General features: G+C 35.9%; 1 protein-coding gene across 1 annotated transcript; it reads left to right on the top strand.

Moving 5' to 3' along the window:
* The first annotated feature begins 23 nt into the window (after positions 1–23).
* DBR1 (debranching RNA lariats 1) lies at positions 24–9,789 on the top strand. Its single transcript, XM_074214852.1, has 8 exons — positions 24–365; positions 1,262–1,386; positions 2,568–2,648; positions 2,995–3,080; positions 4,028–4,252; positions 6,299–6,376; positions 7,426–7,571; positions 8,353–9,789. Exons 1-8 carry the CDS (start codon positions 169–171, stop codon positions 9,044–9,046), a joined length of 1,632 nt encoding a protein of 543 aa, XP_074070953.1. The 5' UTR covers positions 24–168; the 3' UTR covers positions 9,047–9,789.
* Positions 9,790–27,257: the final 17,468 nt, after the last annotated feature.

The following is a 27,257-nucleotide window of genomic DNA, read 5'->3' as shown; positions in this document are numbered from 1 at the left end:
AGCTGCGCCACTTCCGCCGGAGTTTGACTGGAGCCGGGGAAGGCGGGAGACTCGGTGCCCGGCTCAACGTCGGGCGGCCGCTGCCCCTCCGGTGTGTTGGAAGGGCTCGCCCACGGCGGCTGTGGCGGCCGGACCGGAGCGCGGAGGCCGAGGTTTCGGGCCGGCAGGATGCGGGTGGCCGTGACCGGCTGCTGTCATGGAGAGCTGGACAAGATCTACGAGACGCTGGCGCTGGCCGAGCGGCGGGGCGGGGGCCCGGCGGACCTGCTGCTGTGCTGCGGCGACTTCCAGGCGGTGCGGAACGAGGCCGATCTCCGCTGCATGGCCGTGCCGCCCAAGTACCGGCACATGCAGACCTTCTACAGGTTACGTGGGTCCCGGGCTCCCTCCCCCCGGCTTCCCCGCTCTCTGTCTCCGTCTCCCCCTGTGCCTCGCGCCCTTCCTCCTCCCCAGCCCTTCTTTCTTAGCCCAGGACACGGGCTCAGTTGCGTGGATCCTCTCCTTCTTCCTTTCTGACCCTGGAAAGGGGATGCATAAAGATGACGTACTGCGCTGCCCCGGGTGGTCTCCTGCGGGTGCCAAGGGCTTGTCTTGGGTCAGGACACAAGGTCCAGCCCGAAGCAAAGGAACCTTTCGATACTGTCTTTTGCCCCGATTTGTATTCCTAGGACTTGGCACAGTGCCTGGCACATGGATGGTAGGCGCTTGTTGAATGTTTGCGTTGAATTGATTGTTGGACCATCGGGGCAAGTCACTTCACTTGTCTGAGACTCAGTTTCCTTCTCTGTAATGTGGTTAATGATAGCATATTCCTCATTTGAGGATCAAATAACGTCTCTGCAAACTTTAAAGGATTATGTAAAATTTGAATTCTTTATTTTAGCGAGCGATTCTTAAATACCTCGGATATTACAGTCACTGGTATTATAAAGTGTTTCATCGTGCACTCTTTAACCTAACAAGTATGTCTTTCTTATGTATTCCAGCTGCTGAGATTATAAGACAAAAACAAAAAAAATGGCCTCTGATTTCATAGAGATCACATTAATTTCCTTCTATTTTTAATTGCAGGTTAAAATACCCTACTTCCCACACCTCTTCCCATGCTCTTCCTTTCATACACATGCTCTTGTAGTTGCTTAAGGAATGTTTGATTTGTATTGCCATAATGGAAAAATTTCTAGTGTATTGGGTCCATAACAAGCAGCCTGACAAAATGGGGTTGTATAGTGTGATTGACAAATTTATACTTGTATCCTAGGTATTACTCTGGTGAGAAGAAAGCTCCTGTTCTCACAATCTTCATTGGGGGAAATCATGAAGCCTCTAATCATCTGCAGGAACTACCTTATGGTGGCTGGGTGGCTCCAAATATATATTATCTAGGTATTTGCTCATTTTTTCTTATGTAAAGTGGTGATAGGTATGCATATATCTTTATATGGACCTCTAAACTACAGAGTATGTAGTTTTTTGTGAAATTCAAAGTAAGTTTATATTATTCAATCAATGATAGTCTCCAATCTGGGTAGTAGGACATGAAGTCATATTTCAAAGATGAAAGAGTTAAAACTTTTTATGGGGAAAAAATGTTCATGTCCAAGCCAGTGGTATATTTATTTTGATCTGTATGGAAAGACAATTTTGGGGGGGTTATTTTTATTTTTTATTTTTTTGGTTTTTGCAAGGCCGTGGGGTTAAGTGATTTGCCCAAGGTCAATCAAATAGGTAATTATTAATCTGAGGCCAAATTTGAACTCAGGTCCTCCAGACTCCAGGACCAGTGCCTATTTACTGTGCTACCTAACTGCCCCTGCAAAGACAATTTAAGTTATAATTGGTGCTTTTATTTATTTCTTTTGTATAGTTGAGCCATAATATTTTATAACTGTAAGGTCCTGCCACTTAAAAATAATGTTCTCATCCATAAAATGGAGATAATAATAATAATAATAATAATAATAATAATAGGGTTTTCTCCCTTGCAAGGTTGTTTTGAAAGTTAAATGAAATAATGTTTGTAAAGGCCTGCTTTTGCTAATAAATAAGTAAAGACTGATCATTTCCTCAAGTAAATTTCCCAAAGGACATTTTTTTTTCCTGTCCCTAACAACCTAGCTTATAAATAGGTGGTGGTTAATCTATTGATTTTGTTGTTTTAGAACTCTAAACAAAACCGTTCTAAAGAGAATTTCTTAGAAGGCATCATTTCTTTTTCTTCATGTAAGCTCCAGTAGTTTTGCATTAGGGCATGTTCTTACTTTGAACACTAACTTCTGCCATGACATAGATCCTGGGAATTTTATAAGAAATTATTAAATTTTTGTTTAATAGCAAAAATTACCAAGAGAGATCTTGGTAATGGTTTGCCTTATTATTCTTTATTTTATTACTGATTGCTTTTTCACAAAATTTATTTAATGTAATTTTCTGAGAATGAATTAATTGGCATTATGAATTTAAATGCATTGTAGACATAATTAGATAATTTATTTAGCTCTGGAGTCATAGTTCTTTGTGTTATATTGAAGCACATGAGTTTTTTACTTGCATGTATAATTTTTCAGGATATGCTGGAGTGATTAAATTCCGTGGTCTGAGAATTGGTGGAATCTCTGGTATCTTCAAATCTCATGACTACCGAAAAGGTAATGTGACTTATAAAAATGCTATATAGAAACTTATAGGTAACATAGCATATTTCCTTATTTTTTCTTGTGAATTTTCATAACTTTAAAACAAATATATACAACATAATATACAAAGTACAAGTTTTGTTATCCCACAAATAATTCAGTTTAATTTTTTACAGTAATTTCATAAAGCAAAAATGAATGTTATAACAATTTGAAAAGCACCAGTACCAATATATAAAAGCAAATGTAATATTAGCAAATAACTGTAATGTGTTTTTAGCATTTATTAATTGTCTTGAAGACTAGGAAAGTATAATATTTATATATATATAACTTATTTTACATTGATTAATTTCAGGACATTATGAGTGCCCTCCTTATGATCAAAGCTCAGTAAGAAGTGTATACCATGTGAGAAATATTGAAGTCTTCAAATTAAAACAGGTATAGGAAAAAATATACTAAAGTAACCTTGGAAATCGTTTTTATAAAAATTAAACTCCCTACAATTTTTTTTTGTAATTAGATTAGTGCAACATCTCCTGATGTAGTATTAACTGAGCATACCTATTAATCTTGCTAGTATTCCTTTGTTTGGTCTCTTCAGTTCTACTGCTAGTAATGCTCTTTCTTTTTTTTCTGTCATTCAAATCAATTCCAACCTTCTACTTCATTTTTTTCCTTACTCCTAAGGGATTTTTCTCTTTTCTGATGTCCTGTACTAATTACTGTCTATGATGTTAATTAGACAATCCTGCAATGTTGAAATCTTGTAATTTGGTTTTAAAGTCTTAGGTTATCTTTTAACTTTGTTTATGTGTATGTAAGTTTTTGCTTCTGCAGTTAGAATATAAGTTGCTGCTGGCAGGTTCTATATGTTACACTTTTTTATATTCTTTGGCATTTCCAAGCTTGTTATTTATGTTAATAGGTGCTCAGTCAACACGTGGCCTTGTTAAACTTCTTAAACACTTAACATAAATTGACATTAGAAATTGTATAAAAGGCTGAGTCGGGTTCCTCTGAACAAGGATTGCTGTTTGCTTTGAATAGTGGATACCATCTTTGACTATCTTAATGTTAGAGGGTGGATGAGGTCTTAATTTAAGCAACAGTGAATTGAATGGTAAAATGGTTGTGTAGTTAGTGGAGGGATAATGGAAGAGGAGGGAAGTGAGGGTCCTTGATTTTTAGGTCAGGCTACCCTTAAATGTTATATCGTGGGCGGCTAGGTGGCGTAGTGGATAGCTTGGGCCTTGGAGTCAGGAGTACCTGGGTTCAAATCCGACCTCAGACACTTAATAATTACCTAGCTGTGTGGCCTTGGGCAAGCCACTTAACCCCATTGCCTTGAAAAAGAATCTTAAATGTTATACTGTTTTGTTTTATAGTTGAAACAATCTATTGATATATTCCTGTCTCATGACTGGCCAAGAAGTATATACCATTATGGCAATAAAAAGCAACTTCTTCAAACAAAAACCTTCTTTCGAAAAGAAGTAGAAAACAACACTTTAGGAAGCCCTGCTGCTTCAGAGCTTTTACATCATTTGAAACCTACTTATTGGTTCTCTGCACATCTTCACGTGAAGTTTGCAGCTTTCATGAAGCATCAGGTAATGTATTTCAAATATGTAGTTACTACTGAGAAATCTACTTAGAAAACCTTTTTAATGTCTTATTTCTAAATGGGCTCTCTCCCATTAATACCACAGCTCTTTCAAAGGGAAACTTCATATCTCACTTATTTAGACTCGTGGGGAAAAAACAAATTTACCCACCTTTTTTCCTGGTATAGTTTTCTAGACCAATTAATTACATACACATTAATTATACACATCCCTTGGCACAAAATTGATTTATGTATTGATCCCTGTACACCATATTGCATTTCTTCCTTCTGAATCTTTTCTGGGCTGTTGACCATACTTAGAATGTTCTTTTTCCTATCTTCTTCCTTTTAGTACTCATAGTTTGGATCAATTGACACTTCCTTCAAGAGATTGTTTGTGATTCCTGTAGTTATCATTCACTTTCCTCCTGTTTCCCAATTACTTTACTTATATATTTAGTGTGTGTGTGTGTGTGTGTGTGTGTGTATGTAGTTTACTTTTTCGGTGAACTTATATATTTAGTATATATAGTTTACTCTTTCTGTGAAGTAAAATCTCTTGAGACAGAAACTGTCTTGCTTTTGTATTTGTATCCTCACAACCAGCACAGTGCCTAGCACATAAAAGCACTTAATAAATAATAATTTTCTGTGTTAGTGGGTAATTATTATATGAAACAAACCAATATTATCTGAGGAGAAGTTTTTAAGAATAATTTTCCCGTGTCGTGCTACAGAGAAATAGATCAAAGTGTATGATACCTGAGAAAAGACCATTGAATGTAGTGATGAATAGATCATTGGTGTCCCTTGATAGAACAGTTTTAGTATTGTAACCTGGTTTGTTTCCGTTACAAGGGACAAAAGAAGTGAAAGGAAGTAGAATCATTGGATATAGATTAACCCCCTCAAGAAGCCTAGTAGTGGAACAAAGAAAGGGCAGATAAGATGGTAGGTTGAGTTGATGTAGGGACTGAGGGAACATTAAAAGATGGAGAATAACTAAACTGTCTTTCTCACATCTAAACACAGTGTTCTGTTAAGTAGGTTCTCAATAAATTTGGGGTTTTTTCTTTTTTTTTTCTTTTTGTTTTTGCAAGACAATGGGGGTTAAGTGGCTTGTCCAAGGCCACACAGCTAGGTAATTATTAAGTGTCTGAGGCTGGATTTGAACTCAGGTACTCCTGACTCCAGGGCTGGTGCTCTATCCACTATGCCACCTAGCTGCTCCAGGGTTGTTTTTTTTTTTTTTAGCTTTCTATATATACACCCAGTTGAATCTCATAGTGTCTTACCAGTTCTCAGGGTCCAGACTGAGGTCTTTTGTCCCATCCTTAATGTTCATTCTCAGAGAAGCCAAAATTGACACAGATTGAAACTGGGAACTAGAGGAGCTAGTGGAGAAGCCATATTATAAAAAGGGATAAATTCAAGGGACCAAGGCAGCTTGGGTGGGAGAACAGGGGAGAATCTTTAAATACACCTTTGGTAAATCCGAGAACTGTAGAATTTTTAAGGCAAGAATGAATCTTAGACATGTTCTAACTCCCCTTCCTTACTGTAGAAGTAAGGAAACAGACTTATATTTTTACATCACCTTCACTTCTAAATATCTCCTTTTCCCAATCCCTAGTTAGCAAACTATCACTTGTACAAAGAATTTTAAAAGAGGGGAAATTAGTTAAGGGAAATCAACTGATGAACACATCTGGAGTCTGATACCACATGCAGAATTTCCTACCTGTAATCTCCCACCTCTGAAAAGAAGAGAAAGAAGTGTATTTTCTCAACTCTTATCCAGGGCTAAAATATAATTTTCACCTACAGTCTTTTTGTTCTTTCTGCCTGTAATGGTGTAGACATTGTATATTTCTAGTTCCACTTGCTTCACTCTACACTGGCTCATATAAATCTAAATGAGACTTACCTGAATTCTTGACATTCATTAATCATTATGGCACAGAAATTTTCTATTACATTGTAATTTATCCATTTATAATTAACAGGTATCTACTTTTTAACAGTTTATTTATTTATGTTTGTTTTCTAGGCCAATGATGGACAGCTACCAAAAGTAACCAAGTTTTTAGCCTTAGACAAATGTCTACCACACAGAGATTTTTTACAGGTAAAAATGAAATAAGATGATTGTTTTGGGGTTTTGTACTAAGAATATATAAAAAAGGAATTTCATTTCATCTAATCATAAAGATCCATGTTAGTTTTTCTAACAGAAGTACATTTATGTCGCTCATAGAGTCAGAAGACTTGGAATCCTGTCTCATTCTTACTAGCTGTATGATCTTAGGCAAATCATAACTTTAATTTCTCTGAGCTTCAGCCTTCATATTTGTAAAATTTGTAAAATACTTATACTACTTTACAGTATTGAAAAAGAAAGGTTTTGTAAAAATTTTAAAGTGTTAGTATATAAATGTATGTTAATAACACGTACACTTTGGTGTTTGTGTATTTTGTTTCATTTTATTTCTCTTCTTTCAAGTTTCTTGCTTTTTTATATCACAATTATTCTGGATATGGTCCTCTTTCCACCATATTGAGCCTTCCATTTAACAAAGAGAAAAGACATTTAAAAATCAACATCCACTGTATCTGGATAGTTTAGTGACTTTTCTAGGTTTTCTAGTTCTAGGAACAGTGAATTAATATTCCTAAAAAGATGAAATATAAAATTTGAACCTTTGGGACAGTGATATAACAACAGAAAAACAAATTCCAAAAGAAATATTCTATTTGGAGATCCAGGCTTAAATACTCTGTAATTACTATTACAGATTAAATGCTATCACCAACATCCTCTTCTGTAGGGAAGAAGCATAGGTAATTAAGAAGATGGATGGTTGAATTGAGAATTATAATTATTAGTAAATTTTGGAAATTAAAATTATTGTTTTAGATAGTCCTAAAATAAGATGGTGTTTTATGTAACCATAATATTTTTTTAAAATGTTAGATAACTACTACTGGATAGTACCTCTCCACACCTTGATTTCTTTCTTTTGGGTAATTAATCCTGAAGTTAGATGATTGATTTCTTCCCTTGAGAGCAAAAATATTGTTTATTAAGTAGTAAAAATAGGGAGCATTCTAGATGTTGTTTTAATAATAGTAATGTTAAAATGAATAGCTCTTCCTAAAAGTATTTTTTTTATATAGATAATAGAAGTAGAGCATGACTCAAATGCACCGGACTATTTGGAATATGACCTTGAATGGCTCACTATTCTAAAGGCTACTAATAGTCTTGTAAATGTATCCCGAGGCTTATGGAATATGCCTGAAAATAATGGCCTCCATGCAAAGTAAGTCAAATCTGGTTCTACATTACTTTGTATATGCTTATCTGTGTACATGATACTCTCCTTTTTTCCTCCTCCCCTCCTCCAGTAGATTGTCAACTTTTTTGCAAACTGGAGCCAATTTTTGTCTTTTTTATCCCCAGTGCTTAGCACATCTTAGGGACTTAATTGAAAAGATTTTTTTTTCTTTCTGATACATACATAATTTAAAGTAAACCTAAAATGAAGAGAGATTGTTCTTGAATAACATCAAAATATATGAAGTTTTTCCCCTCACCAGTATTAAAAAAAACCCTAAAACTAATGACATGTAGATCACAGTTTCAAGACCTAAGGGCCTACCACCTAAAGGGAAAGCTAGGAGATGATCATCACATACACACACACACACACACACACACACACACACACACACGCACGCACACTCTCTGAGGCCGGATTTGAACTCAGGTATGCTTGGCTTCAGGGTTGGTGTTCTGTACACTATGCCACCTAGCCGCCATATTAATTATTTTGGGGGCAGTAGGTGGTGCAGTGGATAGAGCACCAGCCCTGGAGTCAGGGGTACCTGAGTTCAAATCCAGCCTCAGACACTTAATAATTACCTAGCTGTGTGGTCTTGGGCAAGCCATTTAACCCCACTCCTTTGCCAAAAAAAAATTATTTTTACAAAATTGAATATATTTTCTCTTTGTGAGTCTAAAATTAATTTTTTAATTTCTCATTCTGTATTGTTTAAGTTTACAAGATAAAAATAAATGTTATTTTTTTCTCCCCCAAACAGGTGGGATTATAGTGCTACAGAGGATGCAATGAAAGAGGTATTGGAAGAAATGAACCATGATCTCAAAATTCCATGTAACTTCAGTGTGACAGCTGTATGTTATGATCCTAACAAACCCCACAAAAACCTGGAGTTAGTTCATAGGATCAGTCCTCAGACCACAGAATTTTGTGCCCAGCTTGGCCTCACTGATATTAATAATAGAATTAAACAGGTGATAGAAGAAAGGTCATTGCGTGGAGATTATGACGAGGAAGTAGACAGTAATGGATCAGGAGAAGAACCAAGTGAATATAACACAGATAACTCTGTCCTGTCATCCTCCATTAACCCAGATGAAATAATGCTTGATGAGGATGATGAGGGTGAAGATAGTATTACAGGCCTACATGATGATGTCAATACTCCCTCAATGGAGCCATCATCTGATCAACCCCCGCCTGATTTTTCAACAAGCTTCTCTGACATTAGGATCTTACCAGATTCCATGGTGGTATCTTCTGATGACACAATGAATTCCACAAATGAACTGGAGAAATCTAGTGAAAATCAAGAATCAGAAGAAGGGAAGAACTTAAATGAGAAATCCTTTAAAAGACTAAGTGATGAAACTGGAAATGGAAATCAACTACAAAAGAAAATTAAGAGAAGAAATCAAGCTATCTATTCGGCAGATGATAGTAATGTAGAGTGAAAGCAATAGAAAAGACTTTTCATATACTTTCATACAGAATAAATTGTAGTATGTACATACTCTTTGTAGTCAGATGACATTGAATTTGCCTATGTGTACCTCACATTTATCAATGGAATCAATACAAGAAATTTCAATATTTGCTTTGGGGGAGAGGGTGATTCTGGGAGGGAGGTGTGTGTGTGTGTGTTTCTTTAACTTCTTAAATATTCCAGATTAATTTCACTTTCTCAAGTCAAAATTTTTTGCCATGCTCAGTTTACTAAACTTTAATAACCTTGAGCTGTGCAAAAATAAGCTTATTGTTTGAACTGAGAAAGCATTAAGAAGAATATTAATTTAATTTGAAGAAGTTAGATTATTTTTAGGGCAGTCTGCGAATCTATCAGACACAGGACTAAGGATGTAATAAAAAAAAACACACTGGATTTACAGTCAGGATATTGAGGCCCGAGTTTGAAGTACTACTTGTTTGTGACTGAACCCTTCATAGAACATCTCTCAGCCCACGTTCCCCTCCCCTGCAAAATGAGGCTAGCACTTGTGCGATCTTGATGTTGTTTTAGGACGGCATTTCATCAACATTTGTATCTCTGTCCACTGCTTATGGGGTTCCTGTTTCTCCCTGCTGCCTGGGTAACATGCTCCTCTGTGCTGTCACTACAGAGTCCTCATTCTGCTGCCTAGTGCTGGGCTAAGCATTGTCCCCTTCTGGGGTCAGTCAATAAAGCATTTATTAATCACCTACTATGTGCTAGATACTGTGTTAAACACTGGCTCTGACTCTGCCTCCCCATTCTGTAATAGGAGTGTTGTTATAGGCCTGAGACCTGTTGCCTTGCCACTGCAGAGACCTAACTCTCCCACCTGCCACCCCCTCCCTGCACTGCCACTGCCTGCCTGTTCCTGGTGAGTACTGCAGAGCAGTGTTATGCTCTCAATGGTCCCTTCTATTTGTTGACATCAGGAATTGTCCCATGAGATGACTAAGGCAACTTTAAAGGATTCTGGCCAATCATAACCAGGGCACAAGTTGTTTTTCCTATATGATCATTTTTTTCCACTGTAGGAAATTTATCTTTGGGCCCCTGCTGAAGAATTCAGGAGCTCCTGACACCTTAGCTCACAAGACTGTCTCAAGGCTAAGAGCATTTAATTCAAATCTGGCCGCAGACATTTAGTAGTTGTGTGACCCTGGGCAAGTCACTTAACTCCAATTGCTTCACCAAAAAAAAACTAGAAGCCTCAGGATTACAACCCCTCCTTATTTACCCTCCCATCCCCATTCTCCTCCACTCCCACCCCACTCCTTCATGTTCAGTGAAGGACAAAGCCAGAGCCTTCTTAGGCTATTTTGTGCTCTCTTTCTTGCCATGTGCCAAAAGCCTTTCTGGGATGGAGGAGGTTGCCAGGGGCACAGGCTCTTTTAGAGTTCCTTATTGGAAGTTCCTGAGGGGAAAAATGCCCAGTTTGAGAGTGGAAATTTAAACTGATGCAGTTTAAACTGCCTGCCTTTAGCAGACATTTGTTCTATTTCTATTTGTGACATTTCTCCCTATCCTAAATCCCAAATTCATCTGCCCCCAAAACCAAACAATTCTTTCCCCATTTATACAAATATAACTCCCCTTAACCTGGAAGAGATTTTCAGTAAGCCTTCATTGAGGCAATTAGGTGAAAATGACCATTGGTAATCCAAAGGCATCCAGTCCTAATAAGGGAAGAGTACTTATTCTGTTTGTCTAATGAGAAATCTTCAGCTCCCCCAAATTCAGTCCTTCCGGTTGGTTTTGAAGGTAAATGATTCTAAGGAAATTCCCTAGCAGGATTGGAAGATTAGCTAAGAAATTAATTGAGATAACCATCAAGGTTGTAGAATAAGTCCAAATTGTGCCAGTATGATCTATTTTACAGTTGATGAAACAGGATTTAGGTTTAAATTCAATGACTAGTTTGGGTTCATACAGCTAGTAAACTAAGACAAAGTTCATATACAGTTCTTCTGACTGAATTCCAGCTCTCTGTGCTGCACCATATAGCCTCTTAGGATTTTTGTTCTTGGTGGAATTAAATGAAATAGGTAAGTGTGTCAAAGCATAGGTTTGAATCCAGATCATCAGATTCTTATAAGTCCAGTCCTCTTTTTTTAGTACATTATGCTTCTTCTAGTTTCCACTCCTTCCTACTTCCTGGGGGCATGAGAGAGATGAATAGTACTTCGTTCAGGCTTAGAAGTTTTCAGTTCTATAACGATTTTGAGGGAAATGATGTTTATAATACAACTATGAGGATGGAGCCTCACGAAAGGAGGAATTGACTCCCAGTTCTATAGGTTGATAGAGGAAACAGGTTTGCCTCATTGCCTAGTAGGATAGTTATGAAGTCCTAACTGTGGTCAACACCTGCCCAAATTATCTTGGTCCATGGTCCTCAAGGATTGATTAGAATTGCAACAGTTGTCAAATTCACCTTGTACTTTGCTCCTGCTCTGATCAAATTCTGAGGAAATCTCCATACATAACTCATTTCATTTCTCCAATTAAAGTTCTTATCCTTCTACCATAGTATGATCCAAAAAGAAAAAACTTACATTATAGTTTAGGTTCATTATTGGAAGATACTGAAAAAAATGGTATACAGCTTGATGACTCAGAATCAGAGCACAAGACTTGAAGTCAGAAAGATCTGAATTTGAATTCCATTTCAGACATTACCTGTGTCAGTCAATGAACTTCAGCTACCTGAAGTCAATCACTAAAATTAAGTCACTTAATCTTTCTGTGCCTCAGTTTCCTAATCTGTAAAATAAGGATAATAGCCTGTAATAACAGAAATGAGTTAACATGTAAAGTGCTTTGTAAACCTAAAGTTCTATATAAATGCTAATTATTGATAAATGTTAGAATCAAAATTCTAAGTCATATCTTCCAACCCCAGGTCTCCCTATTATATATTGTGCTTGGAGCAGACCTCTACTAAGACACCATGTCTCTCCCTCAGAATGTCTTGCTTCATCTGGGCTGGTTTACTTGCTGGAGTGTTATGGAGTTTGGTTCTTTCTTAGCACCAATTGATAGGAATCACATTATTGGGTTTACCCAATACCAATGTGAGTCACTGACCATCTCCAGCAACTGCAGTTTTCCATAAAACATGAGATATATGACTATCATGCTGATTAGGGACAGTTCTGATGATATCTTTAACTAAGGTCATAAGTATAATTTATTTATATGTTTGAAATTCCTTCTCATAGGTCTTCAAGGGCCAGATGGCCAATTATTTAGGAAGTTGTAAATGACATTTCTGTATAAATATAGATTTAACTACATGGTCTTAGAGATCCCTTCCTATTCTGAAATGCTGTGACTCTTAAATAAACAATTTAAAGTTTAGAGTTATATGTAAAGATGGTGATTCATTTTGAATAAACTTTTTTTTCCCATTTTGCCTCCCTCTCCCAAAAAAATTCCTGCTATATAGATTTTTTTAAACCAAATTTGCTTGGTTTCTTTTAAACTCATTGCTAATTTATTTTCATCTCAGTCTGATTTCTTTTTAGATCCCAGGTGTGTTGATACTTATGTCAACCTAGACTTCTGAAACCAGAAAATGTTTATGACTCATTTCCCTGGAAAAGATGAATCCAGAACTTAAAAAGTTCCTACCAGGAAAGAAGAATAAAAATTCTTTGTTTTTTTTTTTAACAAAACTATTAATGTTCTTTACCCCCAACCTTTCCCCTGGATTTCCATTGATTGCAGAAAGGACTTTCATGGTATTTCCTGACAGATCTACAAGAGTTTATGCATAATCACATTTACTCACATGTTCCTCCTTCATCTTTTGAGGTATAAATAATTCTTCAGACTTTGTCATCAAGGTTGAGGTTGAGTCAAGAGTTATATTAGGCTTCTGAATCTAGCATCTGAGAATTATGAATAGTCTGAAGCCACTTCTCTGTCCTCCTCTCCCCACCCTTTTTTTTTTTATCAGTACAAGATCTTAAAAAAGTAGAATAATAGGAACAAATACAGTCCTCATGAGCAAACTTTAACTTCATTGGAGGTTTTGTAAATAAAGTCACAATAGACTGGTGGTATAATAGAGAAGAGGAACTAGTAGGATTCTAGAGAATTATCAAAGCTATTCACAAAAAAAGAAATCATTTTGTCCCAGTGATGAAAGATAGGATGGTCTAGGAAAGGACCTCAAAATACATCCAATCCAATAGTTTTCCATGCAGCTTTTATGAGATTTGGAAGACCAGACTCTAGTTCTGTTACAAGCCTCTGTGACCTTTATCAATCCAATTTTGCAGTTTTTCAGAGAATGGAATTAATTTTTCATAGATTTAGAGTTGAAGGAATCTCAGAAGTCAAAAAATTCGGAGGTTTCCTATGAATTACAAAATGTATGAAATGATGAATAATAGATACTATGAAAAGTACTAAAATAAAAAGATTTCAAGTCTGCCAAATATTGCACAACTGTTTTCATTTAAAATATTACATCATATGGTCTTCAATAATATAAATTAAACACACTGTTCTTTGTCTCAGCATCTGACTTGAGCTGAACTGAATGGGAAATATGGATAAGATATCTTGCTGGATGTTTGTTTTGCTTGTTAATAACTGAAGACTGGAACAAGTGTATCAGCATTTCTTGCTTAATGAACATATTAAAAACCGGAACTATTGTGCTAAAAGCTTTGAAGATAAATAGAGCTCTGCTGAGTCTTTCGACTTTTTAAGCAATCTGAATTCAACAAAGTTGTAAAGGTCTCTTTAGCCTTTCCTTTTCATACATCCTAAACAAAGTCCAAACTGTTGCTTTAATCTTAGGTAGGTTATCTGCCTTTTGGAAAAGTTGTGGAAGCTTCTGTTTGGAGTTTTTGACTGCTTTCATACAATTGTAGTAGCTTTGACTATTACATTACTATTGTGAGAAACAATGAGCTATTATTAACTATTGTCTCCTTAAATCCAGGAAGGCTATAGAATAAAGCCCATATCAACTGGAACCACAAGATATAAGATGTTCTAATTCATTGTGATGTTGGGGTTTGAGATTTGCAAGAGTGTGGAGCATTGTTTAGTACTTTGAACATTACTGTTCGATAGCATGATGCCATCAATTGACTGCTTAGGAGCATTTAATTGTTCTTTGATTGGTGATTTTTAGCCCAAGTTCTATAGTTGGGCTCCGATAGGCTGACCTCAATGATTAGGAAGCACAGGGCAAAGACATATCTCTATTGTCATGTTGGTAGATGTTATAATAGTCACTGGAGCAGTCTTATTCTTCATTGGTCATTATTTCAACATTTTTAGATATTCAGCTATATGATGTTGAGACTGGACTGCTTTGGATATTAGACCAAATTGAACCATTTCTCATAACATTTAAATGACTACTACTACTACTACTACTACTACTACTACTACTACTACTACTACTACTACTACTACTACTACGCCTTATGACTGACCCTTAGCAAGCCATAGGCAACACATTGTAGTAGTAGTAGTAGTAGTAGTAGTAGTAGTAGTAGTAGTAGTAGTAGTAATTACTATTTCTATAGCTTACCGGGTGTCAGGCACTATGCTAAACACTTCACAATTATTATCTCATTTGATCCCTACAAAAAGCCCTGAGAGGTAAGTACTATTATTATCCTTATTTTACAGATGAGGAAACTGAGGCAAACAAATATTATGTGATTCAGCCAGATCACACAGCTACTAAGTATCTGAGGCCAGATTTGAACTCAGTCTTCCAGATTCCAGACCCAGCATTCTATCCACTGAGTCACTTAGCTACTGTACAGTATTCATCCATTGCTTCATATAAATTCTATCAAGAAGATAAGTACTAGAGACAAATCTCTAAGACTTTAAATATTTTAGATAGCAGTGCAAATATTAAGTCTGTGTACCATTTCATATTATTGGTCCTTGACCATCTTACTTTTTCTGGTTTTATATGTCCTTGATACACCTTTAACACCATTTATTGCACATAAGCCCCGGCTGGTGATAGACCTCCTATAACTGTATATACCCATCCTATCTCTCTCCATTTTCCTTTGGGGTACTCATAATTTTGATTCTTGAGACTGTGATATAATGGCATTTTGGATGCTCACCTTTCTGACCCTTTGAAATTTACAAAATTGGAGACCATGCAGAATAAAAAACAACAAATGTAGAAGTCAAGGACAAAGACGATTTGGGGAGGGTCACATGGCTTTGACAAAGAAAGGGTCCCAAGATTACTCTTCCTTAAGCATTGTCTCCTCTTAGACACAGTCATTGGATGCATGATGATTCCAGTCATCAGAAAACAGCTGCAGAGGACTAAACTAAGGCTGAATTAGGCCTTTTTGAAGACACATGCTTGCTCAGTTCTGGCCCTCAAATCATGCTAAAAAGACTTCTTATAATCATGGAGTTAACTGAGAAAAATCAGTTACAGAATGCCTATATATCTTCCACTGTCTCTAAGGCACACCCCTCTCATGTAATCACAATTCTCCCAGTTGTGGCTCCTCAACCTCTCCAAGTAAGGAGAATCAGTAAAAAGTACTGTGCATAGCCTCTAGACCTCTATAATTCTGGTATTCCATGTTTGTATCAACAAAAGAATATGAGCATTGAAAAGAGAGATTTTTGTGCCAGGAATCATGGAAAGAACTTTTTTTTTTTTTTTAGGTATTTTGCAAGGCAAATGGGGTTAAATGGCTTGCCCAAGGCCACACAGCTAGGTAATTATTAAGTGTCTGATGTGGGATTTGAATTCAGATCCTCCTGACTCCAGGGCTGGTATTTTATCCCCTGAGCCACCTAGCTATCCCAAAAGAACTTTTAAAAAAATGTTATTTATTCATGTCTTTTTTATTATTATAAATATTTTATTTGTTTTCCAATTTCTACCAATCATTTTTATGAGGTTTTGAATTTTACAATTTTTTCTCTCCTTCCCTCCCTTCCCTCTCCCCTCCCCCAACAAAAGGCAATCTGATATTTGCATCCATGATAAACATAGATCAAAATTGAATGTGTCGTAAGAATCAGAAAGAAAGAAAGAAAAATTAGCAATAGCAAAATTATTTAATACATAAGACAACTTTTAAGAATTGAAGATCATAAACTTTGGTCTTAGTTTAAACCCTACAGTTCTTTCTCTGGATACAGATAGTATTATCCATCACAGATCCCCTAAAATTGTCCCTGACTATTGCACTGATGGAGTGAGCAAGTCCATCAAGACTGGTCATCACCCTGTGTTATATGTAGTTAAGGTGTATAATGCTCTTCTGCTTCTCCTCATCTCACTCAGCATTAATTCATGCAAATTTTTCCAGGATTTTCTGAAATCCCATCCCTCATGATTTCCTATAGAACAATAGTGTTTCATCATATACATACATACATATATATATATATATATATATATATATATATATATAATATATATACCATAATTTGTTCAGCCATACTCCAATTGATGGGCGTCCCCTCAATTTCCAATTCTTTTCCACTACAAATAAAGCTGCGATGAATATTGTCTTTTGTTTGTTTATTTGTTTCATGGATACCATGTCTATGAGTGGATACCATGTCTATGAATGTTTCCTTGAGCTAGCTACCTAAAATTCCAATGACAACAATAGCAACAAGAAATTGTTTGCTATGGCTTATTCTTAGTGAGCCCATACTAGTTCTTTTTGACCACCACTTCCTTTCCTATGTTTTTATAAATCATACATTTAATTTGCTGGACCAATGATTCCACATATGCATGTGAGGAACTGGCTGATGGAGCACCTCTTTTCTTCTTGTTAAATGCTAGACCAAAATTAGGATAAGCAACAGAGAATTGATCCATATTTTATTGCACTGAGTGTACAATCACTTGCAAACAGAAAATCATGCCCCAGCACTCCCTCCTCTTTGGTCTTGACTTAAAGCCTTTTCAAGTTGAAGAATTTACTGGCAGGGCCATAGCTGATATTGATGCCATATTCATCCTCAGTGTAGGTATTTGATATGCCTGTGAAACCTGGACAGAAACCTGGATAGTCTACCAGCACCATGTCCAGAAAAATGAAATTACTTCCATTAAATTGTGTTTGGAAGATTTTGAAGATCACCTGGCAGTATAAGATACCAGACACTGAGGTCCTTTCTCGAACTAAACTGTCAAGCAATCAAATGTTACTACACAGAGTATAACTGTGATGACCACGTTGTTCAACCAAAGAGACTATTTTATGGAAAACTCACACAGAGCAAGCACTCACATGGGTGGCTCAAAAAAAGAGATCCAAGCACATTCTGAAGGTGTCTCTTAACTTTGAAATAGATTGTGTAGCATGTGAGACACTGGTCTACCCAGAATAGCATGCCCTTGTCAGAGAAGTTGCTGTGCTCTAGGAGCAAGGAAGAATTGAAGGAGTTCAAAGGAAAACATGAGATGTGTAAATTTGGAGTACTATGTTCACACGGACTATTTGTGCCTAACCTGTGGTAGAGCATTCTGAGATCATATTGCTCTGATCAGCCACAGACAGCCATATTCTAACTTGTCTCTAACATAGTGATGCCATTTTGGTCTTCTTCAAAACCAACCAACATTTATTAAGATTACAGAATTTTGACATGAAATTATCAAGTTTATAAGGCTGCAATTTCTTTTTCTTTCATATTGTACTTTCCAGCTTTTGAAGATTGGAATGTATTTGGCCAAGTCTCATCTTTTATTATTTTTCCCCATCCTCCATAATTCTCCAGTATGAATAATACTTTTATAATTTTACATATACATATGCAAATTATTTCAGTATCTTCATAGATACTGTTTTTTCACTCTATTTCAGACATCTTTCAGGTACAGTCCCATAATATTCTTCCTCTTAATCTTTAGTAGGAGTACCTGATCACAGTTCAAATATGGAGGTGGGGATGGTTCCAGGTAGTGTTTCTAACCCATATAAGAAATGGTAGGGCCTGTACCTCATTTGCTTTGAGCACTTGCATCTTGATAGTGGGAGCTAGACACTAACCAATCTATCTGTTATTGTTAAGTTCTTTAAGTTAAATCATCTCTACTTCTGTCAGGTTTCATAAGAATTAACCATGTTCATCTTCTATGGAGTCATAGAATGTTAGACCTGGAAGTGACCTTCTCACCTATTCCAGCTATCTCATTTTACTTGTGGTTGGTGGTCTCCCAATCCCATCCTCCACCCCTAACCCCCAGTTGTATTCCAGAGATCAATGCAGAGACTGATCTTTAGTATTACATCGGAGCAGAGGTGACAAATATGCAGCCTTCCTGTCCATGTGACTTGCAACATTCCCAAATATGGCTGCTACCAGATTAAAATATAATTGGGGAAATATTTAATAAAATAAATGTCAATGAAACAAAACATGGATAATGTTACATTTTTAAAATGAAACAAGCATGTGGCAACATATCTTCTGTGTGGATTAGTGACTCTTTTTCTATTTGAATTTGACATCAGTCAGTAGAATGTTCTTGGGAGCTGAGAGTTGAAGCCAGGGAAGATTCTCTGTCCAGACCAGCCATCTTTCAACAAGTAAATGCTCTAAGATACAACAGGTACAGATGTTCTACATAGATAGATTTGAATCGGAGTGAGGTATGCATATTGTTTTTTTATTTATTGCTTTTGTTGGGTTAATTCTTTCATACTAATTTGTATGAAAACTCTTAAATCAATTAAATTATTTAGTCAAAACTGGTCACTTCTGAGGAAAGACCTCAATTCATGATTGCATTGCTGGGAAATAGTTATGTTGTTCTGATCAGAAGTGAAAGTAGGAAGAGGGATGCGATGTCAAATCTACCAGCTTTGTCTCTAATAGTCCTAGGACATTTTGTATCTTCCCTAGTCTCTATAGCACATTGCTTTACACAACAGTTACTTCAACATGTTACTTGTAATTCACTTTAAAGATGAGGAAATCTGAACCAAGAGAGGTTATACAACTTTCTCAAGATTGCTGTGCCACAAGTAGAAAGTAGTAGAGTTGAAATTTTAGCCCATACATTCTAACTTAAAGACCAATGATCTTACCATGGCTACCAGTGAAAGTCTAACCTTTTTGCTTGTGCATGTACTTTGATTTTTTCCTTTCCTTCCAGAACAAGACCAGTAGAATTGTGGGAGGGTGTTTGTATCCATGTTAGAAATAACCCGGGAAACCTTATATTTGTACCCCAGGGGAAAGGATAGAATGAAGACATATCCTAGATAGAGGATAGTTTAGGTATAGTTAATTCTTATGGACCTGCCAGGTTAGGATGAAGGTATATCTTGGTAGAACTGTTCAGTCAATGCTCTGAACTCACAGAGAGTAGGTACTGGTTGCTTTTGGGTTTTTTTCTGCCTTTCTTATATCCTTAATACTGAGGTTATAGTGAATATTTCATAAATGTTTATTGATTGACTGATCCTATGCCCAAAGGAGACTTTGGAGTTTTGTTGAATTCAAGTCTGTATATCTGCTTGGGACAAGGAGAACAGGAACCAGAGTAGTTAAATGTTGGGCAGTTTATGCCCAGAAGGCTGACCATAAGGTAATGAATATCTCAGGATTTGTAGTTGAGTGAATAAGAAGATATACCCTGGAAAACAATCAAACACCATGTAATTGTTGTGTTCTTTGGGCTAAATAAATAACTATAACTAGTTCTGCTAGTTATAGTTATATCTCCTATAACTATTTCTGGCAGATCCCATAAGAAATAACTTGATGATTTCATCTTCATCTACTGAGTCATAGAATATTAGACCTGAAAGTGGCCTTCTCACCTATTCCAGCTATCTCATTTTACAAATGAAGAATCTGTTGGAGGCCTAAAAAGGGGAACTGACAGGCTCGAGGTCACCAAGCCAGTAGGAAACAAAGCCAGACCAGAAACTAAGCCTGACTCCAAATCCAATTCTATGTTTCAGCAGATTGTGCCCTGCCACTTTGGTTTGGCAAGGGAGGGAAAGGGAGGAGCTTAGAGAAAACTTTTACATTTAGCAAGTTTTCTATCCTGGATGTGTTTCCTTGACTTTATTGCTTTGAAACTTTGGGTAGTTGCTTATCAGAAGGAAAATAGAAATAAAAATTGTTCTTTGGCAACAAGACTCCAAATTCTGACAGATTACACATTCCTGCTTTGAAGGTAGGTTCTTATTTTTTCTGATTTTGCTTCTTTCAGACTTACGATTTTGAATATAATAAAGAAAGCCTCAGAAGACTTATACCTCTATTGTCCTTGAAGTTAAACAATTTTGATTTCAATAAATTTTATTGACAAGGTATAGCTTTTGTCTAAATTAGATAGGAAATGTTTCATCTAGATTGAAGTGATATGTAATTCTAAAGACCCACAGAATCACAGAATGTTAGAATTAGGAATAACTAGCCACAGGTTCACTCTCATTTTGCAAATAAAGTCGGTTCAAGGGTTTGCAAAGTATTGATAGATTTAAATAAACCAATTTTGATAAATGCAGATCATGTCTAAAAACTTTTTTGAGTTTAAAGTTGTTCAAAAAACAACAAGACTTCATAGGTAGTCTTCATAGTCTTTCCTCTGCCTTTGTCCAGGAATGATCAGTTCAATTTCATTTATAAAGGTACATCTTTAAAAAGAAGGAAAGCCAGTGCTTCTCTAGAGCCAATGAATAGATTATAAAACTGATAAAAAAAGTAAAAAAAAATCTTCTACAGATACTTTATTATGCTGACTAATAAAATCTTAAAATGAGAGGAAAAAGAACCAGCAAAATTAAGATCTACAAACAAGGGAGAAAATATATATTTTAGATGATCCTAATGATAGTGCGCAGTTCTATATAGCACTGATGTACTTTCTCTTAAAAAATTCCTTAAGGAAACTAATTTTATATGTAAGTAAACTGAGGTTCTCTGTCACATAACTAATGGCAGAACTGAAAATTTAAGCTCAGATATTGTCCCCAAGTATTTTTTCAATGAGCTCTGTGACTTAGAGCAAATCAAATAATGTCTTTGAATGTCTTTCCTTATCTATAACACAGTGTCAAATATTTTATGAAGTTGTTGCAAAGAGCAAAAGAGATAATGTATAAAAGGTATCTTAAAAACCTGAAAGCACTATGTAAATATTAGATATTACTGTTATTATAATTATCAGTTATCTTGTTCTTTTTTGATAGAATTTTAGTCAAAATAATTCAAGATATTCTTATTCAACTATTATTCTTCAATATCTAATGTTCTATGGGTGATTACACAAGAGGATAAAAGTGACTATATTTTTGACAATTAAATAAGAGCCCTAGAATTTAAGTTCATCTTCTGAAGAAACATTGAAAATAATCCTTGGGACAAATCTCATAGCAGATAGGAATAATGTATGCCTTTTTCTGTATCTACCTGGTTCAAATTTCTTCTTCCAAATTTCTATACTTTGAAAACTTTTCTTTCCATGAAATTTGGAGATGGTGAATATTTGGTGAAAACTATTTTAAAATATTGATCTTACAATTTGGTGAATCAATCTCATGTCTCAGCAACTCTCTCCATGATGAATAGTTGACTTCAAAATTATTTAAATTCATAGGGTTATTTTGGGGGTATCTATGGTATAGAGATTGTTCATCTCTTAGTTTAAAAAAGATAGTAGGCTTCTATTATGTAATTACAGTCATTCAGTCCCAGTGACAACTTCTGGTTTATAATTTCAGCTACCTGACTGAATCTTTTTACTTGTCAAATAGATTGTTTTCTATCATCCCCACTCCTTCACTTGTCTTCAGTCTCTCCCTGTATATTGGCTCATTCCCTATTGCCTACAAACAAACCCATGTCTCCCTATCCTGAAAAAAAATCCTTCACCTGACTCTTCCCAGTCCCTCTTTTATCCTGTATCTCTTCTGTTCTTTGAAACTAAACCCCCTCAAAAAGGTCATCTACAATTTGTGCCTCCACTTTTTCTCTTCTACTGTCTTAACTCTTTACAATCCAGTTTTCAAATCAAAACTACTCTCTTCAAAGTTAATAATGTGTTTTAGTTGCTGAATCCAATCAGTCCTCATTCTTGACATCTCTGCAGCCTTTGACACTTTTGCCCTCTCCTCCTTGAAATTCTCTTTTCTTTCAGTTTTTAGGACACCATTCTCCATCTGATTTATGACCATTCTTCTGTCTGCTTTAATGTACCCTCTCAGTTCTGGGTCCTTTTTTTTCTCAATATACTGCTTGACTTGGTACATAAGCAACTTTGGATTTATTTACTATTTCTATGCTGACAATTCTCAGATCTAGCTGTCTTTCCCCAAACTCTCTGCTCTATCATATCTCCAAAAATCTTTCAAACACCTCCTTCTCTCCTTTAACATTGCCACCACTCTGGTGCAGGACTTCATCACATTCCTGGATGGGTCTGATTGCCTCAACTCCCTGTCCACTTCAAATCATCCACTATTTCTTTAAGTGATTTTTTCCCTAAAGTGCAGGTATCATTTCACTTCCTCTCCTATTCAATAAACTCCAAATGACTAACTGTTGTTTTCCTCAATTTCCTTAACTTTAAAAATGGGGATAATCACGTGTATTGTGATTTTAAATGAGGTTCGGATTCATTCCTGCAAATGACACTCTCGCTGACACTTGTGAGAATGAAAGTATTTTAATTACACAACACAAGGAATAGATTGATTACAATAACATCCAATACAGCAAATAATACATTAAAGACAAAGGGTTAGTAATACTATAATCAAAGTAGAAGAAAAAGATAAAGATAACATCACCAATTCGGGGGAGCACCAACTCTGAACAGTCTGTGGCTGGGGGAATCCCGTGTTCTTTTCAGCCTTTTGAGTCCCGAGTGGGAGAGAAAGGAAGAAAGAAAGAAAGAAAGAGAGAGAGAGAGAGAGAGAGAGAGAGAGAGAGAGAGAGAGAAAGAAAGAGAGAAAGAAAGAAAGAAAGAAAGAAAGAAAGAAAGAAAGAAAGAAAGAAAGAAAGAAAGAAAGAAAGAAAGAAAGAAAGAAAGAAAGAAAGTCCCAGGCAGAAAAAATTCTCCATGGGTGAGATTCCCACTAAGGCTTGGAGCCTCAGAGTATTTATCAGTGGAGAACAAAGAAGGCTAGTTGCTATTTTAGTTGGGAGGGATTCCTGAGTTCCTTTAACAGAAATATGGGAAAAGTCTACAAGTCTACCATTTTGAGAAGATTTTACTTTGAATGAAGTCAATACTGTTAGAATAGCCAGTTCTCCCCAGTACTACCTGTATTCCACGGAGTGGCTGGCTCCTGGAATCTTTGGAATGCGGCCAAATCACCTATGGCATGTCTGGGGGGGGGGGGGGAAGGTAAATTCGTGCAGAAGGCACATCCTCATACAGGCTCCAGAGAACTTACTTATAAGAAAACTTCATTTTCTTATTCATCATGATACTTTTTTCCCAGTGTTACTGTGAGGATCAAAGGGGATATTGATAAAGTGCCCACCCAAGGGGTGACAGTCTGCTTTAGATCTTCTAGCTCCGTAGTCTGTTCTGAGCCCCACTTTATTTATGTATTTTTTCATGGTGGATATTTTTATTCTTCCTTAGTGGAAATTTTTGAAAAATATTTTATTTATTTGTTTTTCCAACTACATGTAATGATATTTTTCAATAATCATTTTTTGCAAGGTTTTGAGTTTTACATTCTTCTCCCCCTCCCGACAGAAGACAATCTAATATGTTATACATGTATAACCATGCTAGACATAGATCAATGTTAATCGTGTTGTGAAAGAAGAATCAAATCCAAATGAAAGAAATTAAAGAGAAAAAAGACATACTATATAAGATAACATTTAAAAACTGAAGACAATTTTAGAAATGGGTCCTTTGTTAGAGACTCTAGTTGTAAAAATTGTTTCCCGGCTTACTTAGGTCCCACTTTAAAGAGGTAGGCTTACAGGTAACTTAATCAATGGAGGAATGAGAGTTCTGTACAATCTGGAGTCCAGTAAATCTTTGAATTTCCTTATAGGATTTTGAGGGAAGTGAATATCAATAACTTATTTTAGGCAATGAACAGAATCCTCTGAATTATCTCTCCCCATTAAACTCCCCAAAACTTGCCTTAGGGAGTTGCATCCTTATATCAATCACCATTTAATCTAATCTATAGGACTAATCTGGCCAGGTCAATATTATGTCATAGATATTGTACTCTTATTAAGTCCTTCAGAAATGGAGGTCTCTTTAATAATTACCTAGCTGTATGGCCAAGCCACTCAACCCCATTTGCCTTGCAAAAAAAAAACCTAAAAAAAATGGAGGTCTCTTTCAGGTCTTTGACCATTATAATGTGACAACATAAAAGAACTCAGGTGCCCTGAGAAAGGATAGTGAAAGCATACTGGCTTCCTTCCCAAGTGAAAACAAACTGTTCCTGACTAGTCTTAGCTACAGGAATAGACAAAAAAATGGACTAGGATAATCAATCCTTGCCACTTATTCTGGGTCTGGTCAATAACATTGACACGATCAGGAATAGCTGTAATGGTGGACATGATGAGTTTGTTTAGCTTTCTGTGGTCCAGGACAAGCTTCCAGATGGTTTCTGCTTTCCTCACAATTGTAAGGGGAGATGCTATAACAAAGTCTCCCATCTACCTTCATCTCTGATAAATATCTTTAACCCTGGGGACCCGGTCTTCTTAGATATTAACTACAAAAGATATTTTCAAAAATCCAAGTGTTGCCACTTGACTTTTAAAACAATAACTTGGCTAGAGGTAGCTTAAAGACCCCAAAATATGAGTACTCAAGAGTTCATTCCTCATTTCATTAGAGATCATCTGAAATCATGGATGGTCGTTGTGTTTTAAGTCTTTCAAAGCTGTTTATCTTTTACAATGTTATAATTATATACATTTTACTTCTGATTCTGCTCACTTCACTCTAATCAATTTATCCAATTTTTTCAGATGTTTTTAAAATCTTCTTATTCATCATTTCTTATAGCACTGTATTATTCCATTATATTCATATACCATAAAAAACAACAAAAAAGAGCTTTTATAAATTTATATTTTGTACATATAGGTCCTTTTTTTCCTTTTAATCTCTTTGGGGTATTGACTTTGTAGTGCTCTTACAGGGTCAAAGGTTGTGGACATAGAATGTAGTAGTATTGCTGGGTCAAAGAATATGGACAAAGGGTTTAGGCATAATTCCAAATGGCTTTCCAGAATGGCTAAGCAAATTCACAGTTCTTTCAATGGTGGATTGGTGTACCTATTTTGCTAGAGCTCTTCTAATATTTGTTATTTTCATTTTTGTCAAGCTTGAGAATATGATGGTTATGAGGAATAATCTCAAAGTTATTTTTAATGAAATTTCTCTAATTATTAGTGACTTGAAACAGTTTTTTTCCTTTTGGCTATTGATAGCTTCTCCTTTAGAAAACTTCCTGTTTATATTATTTGCCCTTTTATCAATTTGAGCATGACTCTTTTTAAAGAAAATTTTTTTTAGGTTTTTGCAAGGCAAATGAGTTTAAGTGGCTTGCCCAAGGCCACACAGCTAGGTAATCATTAAGTGTCTGAGGTCGGATTTGAACTCAGGTACTCCTGACTCCAGGGTTGGTGCTCTATCCATACGCCACCTAGCCACCCTGATATATTTTAATTAGTTTCTTATATTATCTTAGAAATGGGTCTCCTATCAGAGAAACTTGCTGCAGAGATTTAAAAAATTTTTTTTCAAATAACATGTAAATAGTTTTCACCATTCATTTTTCACAAGATTTTGAGTTTCAGATTTTTTCTCCCTGACTTACCAACATGGCAAGTAATCTGACATAGATATATACATATATATATGTATATATATGAAATCTACATATATATCCTGTACTATAGCTAAACATATTTCTACATTAGTCATGTTGTGAAAGATGAAACAGAACAAAAGGGAAACGCTATGAAAAAGGGAAAACAACAAACAAAAGAAAATGAAAATAGTATGCTTCAATCTGCAATCAGACTCCATAGTTCTTTCAGTGAATATGTATAATACTTTTCATCGTGAGTCCTTTGGAATTGTCTTGGATCATTGCATTGCTGAGAAGAGCTAAGTAAATCATAGTTGCTTGTCATACAAAGTTGCTGTGTATGAAGCTTTTCTGGTTCTGCTCAATTCACTCAGCATCAGTTAATGTAAGTCTTTCCTGGTTTTATGAAATCATCCTTCTTGTTAATATTTTTTTGATATTTTTGCAAGGCAATGAGGTTAAGCGACTTGCCCAAGGTCACACAGTGAAGAAATTATTAAATATCTTGAGGATGGATTTGAACTCAGGTCCTCTTGACTACAGGGCCAGTGTTCTATCCATTGTGCCACCTAGTTGCCCCCTTATTATTTTTTATAGCACAATAGTATTCATTGCATTCATACACAACAACTTGTTTAGTCATTTCCCAATTGATGGTCATCCCTTCAATTTACAATTCTGTCACCACAAAAAGAGCTGCATATGTAGTACATTTTAAGGATCTCTTTGGGATAAGACATAAAGTGGTATTATTGGATTAAAGGATATGCATAGTTTGCTTGCTCTTTGGGCATAGTTCCAAATTGGTCTCCAGATTGATTGGATCAATTCACAATTCCACCAACAATGCATTAATGTCCAAATTTTCCCTTCTCTTATCCAACATTTATCATTTTCCTTTTCTGTCATATTAGCTAATCTGATAGGTATGAGGTGGTACTTCAGAGTTGTTTCAATGTGAATTTCTCTAGTCAACTGTGATTTAGAGTATTTTTTCATGTGACTATAGATAGCTTTAATTTCTTCATCTGAAAACTGCCTATTGATATCCTTTGATCATTTATCAACTGGGAAATTATTCTTATTCTGACACATTTGAATCAGTTCCTTATATACCTTGGAAATGGGACTCCTATCAGAGAAAATTGTTATAAAGATTTTTTTCAAGTTATTTTTTTTTCTAATTCTACATTGTTTTCATTTGTGCAAAAATCTTAACTTTATATAATCATAATTGTTCCCTTTATTTTCTATGATCCTCTCTATCCCTTGTTTGGTCATGAACCCTTTCCTTTCCTATAGACCTGAAAAGTTATTTCTTTCTAATTCATTTATGATATCACCTTTTATGTCAATAGTGTA

The sequence above is a fragment of the Macrotis lagotis genome, chromosome 1 (assembly GCF_037893015.1).
Source record: "Macrotis lagotis isolate mMagLag1 chromosome 1, bilby.v1.9.chrom.fasta, whole genome shotgun sequence".
Taxonomy (NCBI): domain Eukaryota; kingdom Metazoa; phylum Chordata; class Mammalia; order Peramelemorphia; family Peramelidae; genus Macrotis; species Macrotis lagotis.
This window is presented reverse-complemented; position numbering and strand designations above follow the sequence as displayed.